The sequence below is a fragment of the Phyllostomus hastatus genome, unplaced genomic scaffold (genome assembly GCF_019186645.2).
Source record: "Phyllostomus hastatus isolate PE091 unplaced genomic scaffold, TTU_PhHast_1.1 phas_scaffold_21, whole genome shotgun sequence".
Taxonomy (NCBI): Eukaryota; Metazoa; Chordata; class Mammalia; order Chiroptera; family Phyllostomidae; genus Phyllostomus; species Phyllostomus hastatus.
Genome location: NW_025334017.1, coordinates 29,047,482 through 29,060,850, shown reverse-complemented (window position 1 = coordinate 29,060,850; position 13,369 = coordinate 29,047,482). Strand labels below are relative to the sequence as shown.

The 13,369-nt window shown below is 34.7% G+C and overlaps 1 protein-coding gene across 2 annotated transcripts in view; it reads left to right on the top strand.

Moving 5' to 3' along the window:
• The window catches only part of NUDCD1 (NudC domain containing 1), a 55,132-nt gene that overhangs the window by 19,600 nt on the left and 22,163 nt on the right, over window positions 1-13,369 (top strand). For both annotated transcript variants that reach the window (XM_045861409.1, XM_045861410.1), the window contains 4 exons: window positions 1,481-1,666; window positions 4,806-4,986; window positions 8,695-8,877; window positions 12,643-12,847. In XM_045861409.1, coding sequence (XP_045717365.1) covers window positions 1,481-1,666; window positions 4,806-4,986; window positions 8,695-8,877; window positions 12,643-12,847 — 755 coding nt within the window. The remainder of the gene's footprint in view (window positions 1-1,480; window positions 1,667-4,805; window positions 4,987-8,694; window positions 8,878-12,642; window positions 12,848-13,369) is intronic.

Here is a 13,369-nt window from a genome sequence, read left to right as displayed (position 1 = left end):
AACAAAATAAACAAGCAAGCAAAATATAACCAGAGACATTAAAATTAAGAACAGTCTGATAGTAACCAGATGGGAGGTGGGAGGGGATAAAGGGAGGAATCAGGGAAGGGTTTTCAGGGACATCTATAAAGGACACATGGACAAAATCAAGGGGGAGTGGAAGTAGGGGAGGGAGGTGGGGAGGGCTAGGGTGGGGGGAGTGGTGATGGATAAATGCAACTACTTGAACAACAATAAAATAATTTTTTAAAATAAAATTTAATTAAAATTAAAAAACAAACTTTATGCTGTGTTTGTCATTGAATTATTTAATTCATTGTTATATAAATCACTAAAATATGAATACAGAAAGAAGAAAAGGTGCTATTTCAAAAAAAGTAAATTGTATGCTTTAGAAACAATAGGTAACTAAAAATTTTGAGGCTAGTGAGGATATTGAGTATATTTTAAATCGTACTAGTAATTACACCAATCTAAACAGTTCTAGGAGCAGGGAATGAAATGTATGAATCAAGTATCATTTTTGTCCTGTAGGAAACTGTTAACTGAAAACTAGAACAACAAAAAATTACTGAACACAATGTGTGAGAAAGTTTATTTTCTGAAATGTATGCATTTTACTATATTTTCTTATAAAACATTTTAATGATGTAGTCCATCTTATAGGTTTAAATTATGAGGACGTGGACACAATAAAAATGTGTTAACAAAAGCCTAAGTTAACAGTCTGAGTGTGGTGTTTTCATAGTACAGGTTGTTTGGGTAGGCATTTAGAACATGATGTGGTATTTCTAATTAGTTAAAATGCTGATTATTAACTGTAAACTTAAGAATAAAGATTAGATTACTGAGTTATCTATTTCTGTGCAACAACTTTCTTCAAAATGTAGTGACTTACAGTGATCACATTGTTAGATATAAATGTTGAATAATTTTGCTGTATACCTGCAATTAATATAATATTGTTTGTTAACTATATTTTAATTAAAAAGCTCAGTGACTCGAGACAATAAACATTTGTCATCTCACAGTTTATGAGGGTCAGAAATTAGAGTGGCTTAGCTGGTTCCATCCCAAGTTTTCTCAAGGAATTGCAGTCAAAAAAGATGTCAGCCTGGACCGCAGTGAAAAAGCTTAACGAGGGCTGAAGGATACAGTCCCAAGAGGATTCGCTCACAGGATGCTGGTTATTGTCAAGGTCTCTCACTTCTTCCCTGTGTGGGTCTACCATGTGCTGTCCAAGAGGGAAAGCAAAATAGATGAAGTCGTTTATGACGCAGCCTGAGAAGTCACATAACCATTACTTCTGCCGTTTTTTATTGGAAGTAGGTCCGCAGTACAGCGCCTGCTCTGGGGGCAGGGAGGCAGGCATTAGATATCTGCTCTTGAAGAGGAGAGTGACCACTACACTGCAGATATTCTGTGTGTGTGTGGACGAGGAGACGGAGGGATTTGTTTGTAATATTTGGCTTCTTTTTAGGACACTGCCTTAGGAAAACCACGAGAGGTATTTCGGCTTCCGACAGATGTGACGGCGTACGACAATCGGCTTTGTGCATCTGTCCATTTCACATCTTCTACTTGGGTTACCTTGTCAGACGGAACTGGACGGTTGTATCTCATTGAAACAGGTGAACGTGGAAATAGCGCTTCTGAAAAATGGGAGGTGAGATATTTGAGATTTTTTTTTATTTGTAGGTTTATGCAAAGGCTGGAAAGTATACATAAAGTAAGGACCTTAATGATTTTGAAATAATACCTTTTAGGGACAGTTTATATGTGACCTTTTGGTCTTTAATTAAATTATAAAATATATGTCTTTTACAAAACTGATATGTTAACCATTCCTGTTTTGACCTGGGGTCAATTCAGTTGTCAAGAATTGCATTCATTGTTCAGCAAATATTTATTGAGTGTTTTATAGATGCAAAGCAGTGCACTAAACACTGACATTGCCTTCTTCTTGAAGAAGAATTGGCCAGAAAAATCTCACTGGCATATCTTTTCTCCTTAGTCATGTGATATTTGCTGGTATGTTTATGGGTCCAGCACGCTCCCATTGTGCCACTCTGTTAGCTGGACTGGTATGTTTACCAGAGTACTCCCTGCTTAGAAGAATACACAGCAACATAAATGCAGTAATGTGCCAATTGCTAAGATGCCATTTTTACTTCAGCTTTCTTAATACAATGTAACAGATTGAAATCTGAGGAGCAGGTTAGGATTTTAATAGTAATAAACAGGTAATTAATTTCTCTAGAACCAGTTTTTGAAAGTGGAAAAGAGGGACACTGAATTATACCAAAAAGAGTGTTGTGATATTATTTATGACTGAATTTCAGCAGGTCTTTAGATCTGGGTAGAACAAAGAGATACAAACTTAATATATTTATGCCTTATAAAATATTTTTATCAGACCAATAGATACTCATCAAGGCTTTAATTCTTGAAAAACATCAAAAAGGTCTTAGAACAAAATGGTTTACTTTTCTTACTAAGGTACACTAAATGATATAATATCAAATTGCATTATGTTAAAAAAAACCCCCAAAAAATATGTGTATATATATATATATATATACACATTATACATACATATATATACACATATATACATACATATATATACACACACATATATATACATATATATATATATACACACACATATATATTATATATATATTATATATATATATATATATATATATTATATATATAATATATATATTGCTCATATATATAATATATATATAACCAGAGCAATAATATCCTGTTGACCATGGTCTTTGCAGGCTTTTGCAGCCACGTTTTTCAAATTTTCTTTGGACCCTTGTGATGTTTTCTGCTCAAGCCTCCTGTAGTAACTTTTTATTTCCTTTCCTTTTTTTTTTTTTTAACTGAGACAACATGGTATATAACACAATTACCTGAAACAGTGGAAGTAGTTTGGAGAATGCTGGGCAGGAAATATATGAATGACAATTTATCTGTTGTGAAGCTGTATTGATTCTGTTGGTCTTGAGCAGGAAGAGAAAGACCTTCAGCGTAAAATGACACTGCATATTTAGCCGGAAAGGAAATTCATGTTGGTGTATAATTCATTTGATTTCTGCTGTGTATATTCTCTTGGCACATATTAGGCCTTCAGTAATATTTATAAAATCAATTAAAAATTTGTATCTACTTCTTCTTCAGTATGCATTGCTGTAATGAAATATGCACCATCTGAGATGTTTTCAGTTAATAATAGTTTTGATGTAGGGTGGGGGGTTGGAGGGGGAGCAGTTGGAAAGGGTGGGAGAGAAATGGGACTTGGACATTAACTGAGTGGGAGGAATACCTTGGAATAGCATTGCTTTAAAGGAAACGATTTGGGAGAGTTTTAGGACTTTGGTATAACTGAGAGGAAGCTAAAGTTGGGAGTGGTTGCGGGTGTGGTAGGCCTAAGGCGCTGGGAAAGCCTGGTGGTGGTGACTGAAGTGTAGAAAGAAGTAAGACAGGAATGCTGTCTGCTTTCCACATATTTTGCCTCTATTGTGAAGGGATGCTGCACATCAGAAATATCGTAGCTGAGTTGCTGGGCCTCTCTGGTCTCCTTGCAGTCCCCTTTGTGCGCATGAGAAAGAAAGAGGAGGAAATAATAAACTGTCTACTGGTACCTGGCAAAACTCATTAGTTTCCTTCTTCCCTTTTGTCTCCCCTAGTCCCCCAAACTAAAGCAAAACTCAGACAACCAACTAAAAACCTGTCTTCATCACCTCTGTTTTGAATATTTGGGGATTTTGTTGTTGTATTCCTATTTATGGAAGACTTTAGAGTGGATTCCAAAGGTCTTCTATTTGAATAATTTTGATAGAGTTGCTCAGATAAATAGGAAATGGATGACATTAAAACACACTTTTCTTTATCAGGGTTTCAAATAGCAACACATGTGAGGGGATTCTGATACAGGTTTTGGTGGCTTTTTTTTTTTAAGGAGTTAATTTTCAGGTGTTTTTTCCAATTATTTTTTTATTTGAAAATCATGTTTAGAAATCTGTCTAAAACATCTGTTTAGTATTTAATAAAAATATGCCTTTTAGATTATGTGTTTGTGGTACAAAAAGAATTTGATAAGCTTTTGTATGTCTCCTTATGATGCTTACATTCTTTCTTATAAGCAAATTCAGTATTACATTTTAAATGGAGTTGGTTGAATTATACTGTTTAAATGGATTCATTTGTTTTTGAGAAATAAGAAAGTTTTATAGATTTATTTTCCAATGCTTTTGACTTTTACTCTGTAAACTTTTAGAAAACACAGAAAGACAAACCAAAAATAAAAATAGGATAAAAATAAAAATCATAGGGAAAATAACATCCACACGCTTGCATTGTGTCCAGAAACTAAGAGGAAGAAAGCAGAAATAAGGCATATATGAGACGGGAAGAGATGGAGGAATGAGGAGTAGTAACCTGCTCACGTCCCCTCCTTTTGTACAGAGTGCTGTTCTCACTTGATAATTCATTTCTAGGAGATTGCTTTTAGTTCTCTTTCTCCTTTAGATGCTGTTTGAATGACCTGTGGTTTTCTTTGTTTTTTAAGCCAAGAGTACTGAATCAGTTTTCTCTGTTAAACAAAAAAGTTCTTCAAGGAATTGTATTTAAATGTGCAATCTTTAAAGGCTTTTTAAAATCTTGTATTCCTTGTAATAAATAGTATCCAAAGTAGTTGTTGGATTGTCAAAATTCTGTGTATTCCCTCTGCTTTATGCATTTATGCAATATATACATTTTTGTGTGTGTCATCTTTTTCCCCCTAGATTATGTTTAATGAAGAGCTAGGGAATCCTTTCGTTATAATCCATAGTGTTTCATTGCTGAAAGCTGAAGAACACTCAATAGCTACCCTACTTCTTCGAGTAGAGAAAGAAGAATTAGACATGAAAGGAAGTGGCTTCTTCGTTTCCTTGGAGTGGGTCACTATCAGTAAGAAAAATAAAGGTAAGCATAACAAACCCTGAATCCCTCTGTAGTGGTTACCATAACTTAATAGGTTTGAAGCACAAAGCTGTTCCTGTAAATGGTGTTTGCTTTTTCTTGGGTGTTGAGTTATGATTCTGGTATCTGCCATTCAGTGGAATGAATATCTATAGATGATTTCTCCTGAGGTATGGTTATAAAAAAATTAATAGTGTGCTTCCCTAGTCAGTTACACCTTTTTGTGTAAAACGAGACATTACATAATTTCAAAAGAACTTAAAGTGTATTTTTCAATATATACAAGAATATATATATGTATATGTACACATATGCATGCATACACAAGAGCTCAAATGTACAGGGTGGGGCAAAGGTCGGTTTACAGTTGTTTATATGGAAAATAATACAGTAATTAATAATTCACACCAGAATAAACTGTTTTGCGTACTCAGAACTATAAACTGACTTTTGTCCCACTCTGTATATAAACCTAATTGTAATTTAATTATAATTCACAATGTAATTAAAATATAAATTAAATATAACTGCCTAGATGGAAATGAATACCTTTATTTCATTAATTCACAACTGTGATTTTTTTTCAATCTAATTGAACTTTTCCCTTTGTTTTTACCCTCAGGGAAACTCTTTCCTTTTTATCCAAAGTGCTTCCATGTGTAGAGAAGTCCTGACTTTTAGTCTATTTGAAACTCTGTTAAACTTCTGAGTTGGACATTAAAAATTACTTTAAAAAAAATTAATTAGGATTCCTTTAGTGGCATGGCCTTGCTCTTTGCCAGTGCATAGTTCCTACTGACTCATCAGGTGGTTTTGTACTGCAGTTGAGCACTAAGGGATCTTGTTTCCATGACGAGTTATTTTCTCAGCAGTTTTTATTAACCTACTCATTTAACTTATCAGCCTTAAATTTTCATTGATCTCACCCTGGCTGGTGTGGCTTAGTGGACTGAGTGCTGGCCTGCAAAGCAAAGGGTCACTCATTCAATTCCCAATCAGGGCACAAGGAGGCCGGGTCCCCAGTCTGGGGCGTGCGAGAGGCAGCCACACGCTGATGTTTCTTTCCCTGTCTTGCTCCCTGCATCCCCTCTATAAATAAATAAGTGAATGAATAAATAAATCTTTATAAAAAGATTTCATAAAAAATACAATTTCTTGTCTTTAAATAGAAAATTATCCTTGATCTCTATGGAAAAAGATTTTTTCACCATAGGTGCTAGATTACACTCTGATAAAGGTTATTAGCATTTTTCTAAGAGCTTTTTTACTTTAGAATGAACTGTATGTATATATGAATATATATGCATGTATACACATAGGTACATATGTATATAAATATAATCAGAATAGTTTATAAGTAAGCTGAATACATTTCCTAGATTTCTTCTTTGAAATATTTGATATAATTTGTTTGTTTTTCTACCCAGTGTTATAGTTTCATCTCGAGGAACACAGTATTTTAAAATTTCAGACTAGGTGTTGGAAAACTTGTTCTGTGAAAGGCTAGGTGGTAACCATGTGACCTGTGTCACAGGGTGCTGCTGCAGCCAGATAATACATGAATGAGTACAGCTGTATTCTGATAATATTTATGGGCACTGACATTTGGTCTTTATGTAATTTTACATGTATTTAAGTGTTGTTTTGATTTTTTTAACCATTTAAAAATTTTAAATGTATTTTTTAGCACATAGGCTGTAATATGCAAATCCGCACTTGAGATAATAAAAGCTTTATTCTGTTAAAGTAAATTACTGAACATCTTATAGGCGAAGTCGTCCTCCATGTCCCTTCTACTCTCTCAGACACTTGGTCCTGTGACGGCTTTGGCGCAGCCCGCAGGAACTCGCATCGGGGTGCCTCGGAGCAGCAGCACTCTGGCCCGCCTCTGCCCCCTCCGGTCCCTGCATCTGCCTCCTGGCCTCAGCCAGACAGGCGCCTTTGGGCTCACCTTTCTTGTTTCTCCCCCAAACCCATTTTAGTTACTGTTGCTGTAGAAACATTCTCTCTGTGGTTCACTTTCTCTAGTTTTTTCTTAGTGCTTTGTTCCCTTTTTCCTCCTATCACTAATATGATTGTTCTATGTTTTCATTTTATTTTTATATGAAGATTACAGAGCAGTGTTTTTCTAAACTGTTGAGTGGAACATTTTATAAATTATATTTGTGGTCAAGTTTTAAAATGGGGCATACAGTATCCCTATTACACATTAAGTAGATTAAAGCTTCTAAAATTTTTGAGTAAAAAAGAAAATTTAATTTTAATCCATACTTTCCCAACTTATTTAACAATGGAACTCACTTGAAGCTTACCTGTTATTTTCAGTCCCAAACATGTTGGGAAAAGTCAACCCTACAAGATACAGTGTCTGAGTTCAGGTCTTTTAGAGGCAGGGAAGGCTGTTTGCCCTGCTTATACCTGTGTAGGACGAATAGGTTTTGGTTCATTTATGAAATGAACGGTCTGTTCTTAAATATGTATGAAATAAATATGTGAATGTACGCAAAGATTTAGAGAAAACAATAATTGACATTTTTAGAATAGATTCTGTTATTATGTATAACTGAGATGACATTGAGTTATGATTTTTGACTGCTCAAGGTGAAACTTACAAGTAGAACCCAATTTAATAGAGTAACAGTGTAAGTAAAGGTATGGACTCAACTGAAATATCTGAGTACTTTTTAAAGCAGAAATAATGTATTTTTGTAAGAGAATAAATTCAGTTAATTTACCAGATACTTTCAGGATACTGTTATTTTTTAATTTTTTTAAATCAATATTTTTGTTAATATTGATTTTAGAGAGGGAAAGGTGAGGAGGGAGGGATGGATGGGGGAAGGGGAAGAAACAGACAGACAGACAGAGACACTGACTTGTTGTTCCACTTATACATCATTGGTTGCTTCTTGTATGTGCCCTGACAGGAGATTGAACCTGCAACCCTGGCATATCCAGATGTTACTCTAACCAACTAAGCTACCTGGCCAGGGCTGTGTCTTAAAAATTCTGAGTACAGTTATTTATGTTTGATTATAGTAGGCATATAGATCTATATCCGAGTGTGTATAAAAATCATTTCTACCTTAAGCATATTTCATTTTAATAAAACCCCTTATCAATAGCTAGAATGGGCAGAAAAATAGTCCATACCACACTTTTTCTTTTTTCCTCTATTTATTGCTCTTTTTAGAAGATACTTGTCATATACTTGCTGGGAAAATAGACAGACTGTAGTCAAGGGAAACATAGATTCTTCAGAGGCTGCTATTTCAGGTTGAGTTGGTCACCTCTGTGATACAGAGCACTGCCGTCCTGTGGAAGTGTCTGCGAGGTGGGCGTGTTTTACAGGTGCACCATTCAGCGTGATGACAGCCAGCCTTGGTGGCTGCTGAGCCCTTGAAATGTGGCTAGGGTAATTAAGGAAGTGAATTTCCAGTTTTACTTAATTTTAATTAAATAGCAACCTGTGACCACAGGTTACCACATTGGATAACACAATCTAGAACAATTTTTATTAAATCTAGTATTTTAAAATAGGGATTTATTTACAGGATATTAGGTGGTCAGTTTTTTTTATCCTTTTAATCTATGATGACACTCAACAATATTCCTTTTAATAGTACATTTAAAATATTTTAAGTGGAATTAATATACAAATACTTTCATAATATTTTAATAATGTAGTTTTTTAATAATTTATTCTTTCAGATAATAAAAAATATGAAATCATTAAGCGTGATATTCTCCGTGGAAAGTCAGTGCCAAATTATGCTGCTATTGAACCTGACGGGAATGGTCTAATGATTGTTTCCTACAAGTCCTTCACATCCATTCCAGTTGGGCAAGATGTTGAAGAAAATAAGGATGAAGACATGTCAGATAAAATCAAAGGTATTTATATGCATACCTACTTAAGTCTGGTTTGTCTGTCCAGCTATGTTATGGATTTTACCAGGTCAAGATAAGTGCTTAATTATTATTTTTAAAATATATTTTCCAGAATAATCTTTGTAAAATATACCACCTAAATAGTAGAAACTAGTTTAATTTAATAATTTTATAATTACCAAAAATGTTTAATACACACACACACACACACACACACACACACACACACACACAAACACACTAGCTTATCTGATTAGGTATTTAATAAATATTTGGCAAAAGAATGAATAATGACAATTTGCTGTTGGCATTTGAGAAGCTGGCATATTAGTATTAGGGGTATTAATCTTTAAAATAAGCTCAACTCTGTTCATGTGCATTAGTGGACACTAGTGCACATGTTTTTACCTTTCCAAAGAAAGTTCCTTGAGGGTATAATCACTGCTTGTTTTCTGTGTAGACTGAATGACTAAGTGAAGATTTATGATTTCAGAATTGAAAGAGTAACAAGGTCTTTCAGAAGAAGTTCACATTTGTATATAAAGAATACATATTCCTGCCCTGGCTGGCGTAGTTCAATGGATTGAGCGCGGGCTGCGAACCAAAGTGTCCCAGGTTTGATTCCCAGTCAGGGCACATGCCTGGGTTGTAGGCCATGACCCCCAGCAACCGCACATTGATGTTTGTCTCTCTTTCTCTTTCTCCCTCCCTTCCCTCTCTGAAAATAAATAAGTAAAATCTTAAAAAAAAAGAATACATATTCTTTTTTAAATACATATTCTTTTTTACATTTTTTAAAATTCAAGAGATTTATATATATATACACACACATTGTAGGTACATTCCATCTTTAATTATTACTGTTCATATTTCTGAAGTTTATAGCCAGAGAATAGTGCGTGTATATATGTATGTACATATGTATTTTTTATCCTCATCTAAGGATTTTTTTTTTCATTGCTTTGAGAGAAAGAGGAAGGGAGAGAGGGAAACATCGGCACAAGAGAAGCATTGATTGGTTGCCTCTTGTATGCGCCTAGACTGGGCATCAAACCCAACCAGGGTCAACTGCAATCTAGGCATGGGCCCTGACCGGAAATTGAATGGGTACCCCTTTGGTTACGGGATGATGCTCCACCCAACTGAGCCACACCAGCCAGGGCAAGGATAGCACATTCTTTAATGGAGATTTCACAATATTTAACAATTACATGTGTTACTCTTTGAATCTACTTTTTTTTGTTACATATTTAAATAAAAGCTAGTTTTTCCACTTTTATATATGTACATTATCCTAAAAATGAATTTTTGAAAATACTAAATTAATAAACATTTGAAATATATTTCCCCCAGGCTTATAAATACCACCTCAGAATACAACAGCTATGCTTGGTGGCCTTTTATTTAGGCTCTTAACAACTTTGTTTTCTCAAATGTGATGTTTTTTGTGAGATTACTTCTAAGATCCCTTTTGGAGTACATTCTTCTATTCTATCTTAATTGTAATGTTAAACTGTCCTAGAACTTATCCTGAACAGCTATTCATGCTTCAGATCACATGTGTTTAGAACTTAACACCTTAGATGAGCAGTTGTGAAGGAAGAAAATAATGCCTTAATCCTTGAAACCATTTTGCCTAGAAGTTAGGACCATGTTGTTCCAAGACAGATTGTAGGTAGGTGGTACACATGTTTAAATCACTATCAAGTTAGGTATTGTTTTTCTTCTTGATAATTCACATTGTATTTTGAATTCTGCCTGAGTTTATTACCTCTCTTCTTCCCTGTTAATATAAACTCCAAATCCCTTCCATTTTTCTGTTTTCCTTCTAATAAACAGTCCAGATTTAATTTCTTGTACCCAACTTCTAGTGGGAAATTTATTCTGTATTTATTTTAGCATAGGATTTTCACAATGATAAAATAAAAATATAATTTAAAAAACTTACGAGTAGCTTGTTAATTATAGCTTGTTTTCTTTTAAACAGTTTTCTATTATACATACTGGTCTCATTTTCTGTAAACCTCAAGAAGACATATTGTCTGTTGCCTATTTAGTATTGTTCCAGTTATGTAAATAAAAGTATTTTCTTTGAAAGCTCTAAAACATGACCTCTAAAAACACACAAAGGCAGTCAAAGCAACCAACAATTGAGAAAAGTATTTAGGTGTTTGTATACATTTAATGGAGAGAGAATTTAAAAATTCAGACTTTCCCTTTAGTTTGCATCCATGTTTTTAAACTTATACTAAAAGCTCACGGGATTTTGCAGATTCCTCCCCTCCCAGATCTGGCAGCAGTTACCCATTGAGGAGTATTGTGTATACGTTGCCTTGTTAACTTTTGCAGTGGACAGAAATATGAGTAAGACAAATTACTTGCCTTAAGGAGCTTATAGTTATTAACCTTTCGAGCTATTTTTTTTTCAGTGAGTTCATATTAAAAGTCCTAAATGCAAAAGAGAGGATCTGAGAGGCTATTTAAAGGAATATGATGCAGGCTAAAAATTACCCCAAAGAATTTTATCCTGAAAATTCATGCACATTTTATATTATTTCTTTAATATCATGTTTGTTAAATTTTTTAACATAAAATAAAAATGACCCTTTAAAAGATACACCATACTTACAATATGTCTCTAAGCATATCTAATGCTAACATTTTTTACATAAAACAGCACAAAAACACAAAAAACAATAACCCACATTTAGTGAGAATTCCTAATACATTTAGGTAATAGGATTGATATTAAATGTTTTAGATACGCTAACTTACTTAAATGGCAACAGTCCTAGAGGTATGTAATGTTCTGTCACCTTGTTATGCAGACTGGGAAAAGGAAGCTCGGGGATACAATTGCATACCAAAATTAATAAATGGATTTTGACCCAGGATTTTAACCCAGGACCAGTCAACTCTGGAGCACTGGTTCCTAACCACTGTGTACGGTTACCACTGTGTACTGTCCCTGGTGCGTGGGTGGGCAGATTAATGCTTCTGGATGCCATTAGGCCAATATTTATTCACTTTACATTTCAGCCCTACTTTCTTAGTTCCGTGGTTATAGTCTGATGAGTCTAAAGGTGATCCTTCAGTAGCTAGCTATTTAGGAGGCAGGCCGAGGAGACAGAAGGAGGTGGAAGGAGGATTCTTTTACTGGGAACTTACACAAAGTATGCTGACAGCCTTTGAATTTCCTAAGAAATTGGGTTCATGCAACAAAGCTGTGAGGTAGAATAGTCAATACTTGTACAAGGAAAATAAATCTTTCACTTTTGCATGGATGTATGCCCCATCAAATAATGTGTGATACAGTGGTCTCCTGTAACACAGAGTTGCCTTGCTTCCAACATGGGTAAGGCAAGGTGGTGGTGAAAGTTTCAGACAGTGGTTTTGTCATATTTGGTATTCTTTGGAACTCGGAAGCCACTGTGTGTGTGCATGTAGGGGGAAGAGGGAGAAGGAGACAGACAGAGGGACGGGGGGCAGGGAGAAAGGAATGGGGATAAAGGATTGCTATCATCAGTATTTTATGAATACTTAGGTAAGCCTGGAAGAGGAAAATGCCAGGTGCACATGCTATAACCCTTTGGGTGAAAACTCCCGAAAGATCTGTGTGTGTGTGTTTGTTTATACTTAACTTTTTGTGAGAAAATCACTAGAAAATATGCTAAGATTACTTTAGGTAGGTATTCTTTCATATCTTTTAATTCTGCATGTTCTGTTCTTGGACTTCTATTACATAACGCATCTTTCCTGCCCCCTTAGAGCCTCTGTATTACTGGCAACAGACTGGAGATGACTTGACAGCCACAGTGCGGCTTCCGGAAGGCAGCGCTAAGGAGGACGTTCAAGTCCAGTTTCTGCCCGATCGTGTCACCATTGTGCTGAAGGGCCAGAAGCTTTTGGAAGGGAGTCTTTTTTCATCTATCGATCATGAGAGCAGTACATGGATAATTAAAGAGAATAATAGGTACTTTTTATAGTTTTATTTAAAATTTTTCAGCATTTTACTTGTATTCTTTCCACAGTAGTTAGCTCAGAGGTGAATACTGTAATTGGTCTGTGTGTATTGCTGATTATTTTTAAGGTGTATTAAAATTGGAATTATTATGTCAAAGAACGTAATTGTAGCTAACATTAAAGATACTGATTACAGTTATCGCTTGCATTACATTGTAGTGCTTTTCATTACCAGCTCTGGATACAATAATAATCATTAATAGGTGAAAATGGTTATTTTAATTTGCACTTTTTATACTTTTTAATAGAGATAATTTTTCTGCAACTTTTAATTTGTTGATTAGGTAACACATTACTGTTCTTTAAAATTTAAGATATATAAAAGGATACACAGTGATAAGTCTCCCTCCAACCCAGCCCTTCCAGTATTTTCTTTTTTTAACAAAAAGTTTTCAACACATACTGCACACTGTTTTATAGCTTGCTTTTGTTGACTTTAACAATAAATCTTGCAGAGCTTTCTATAAAGAAT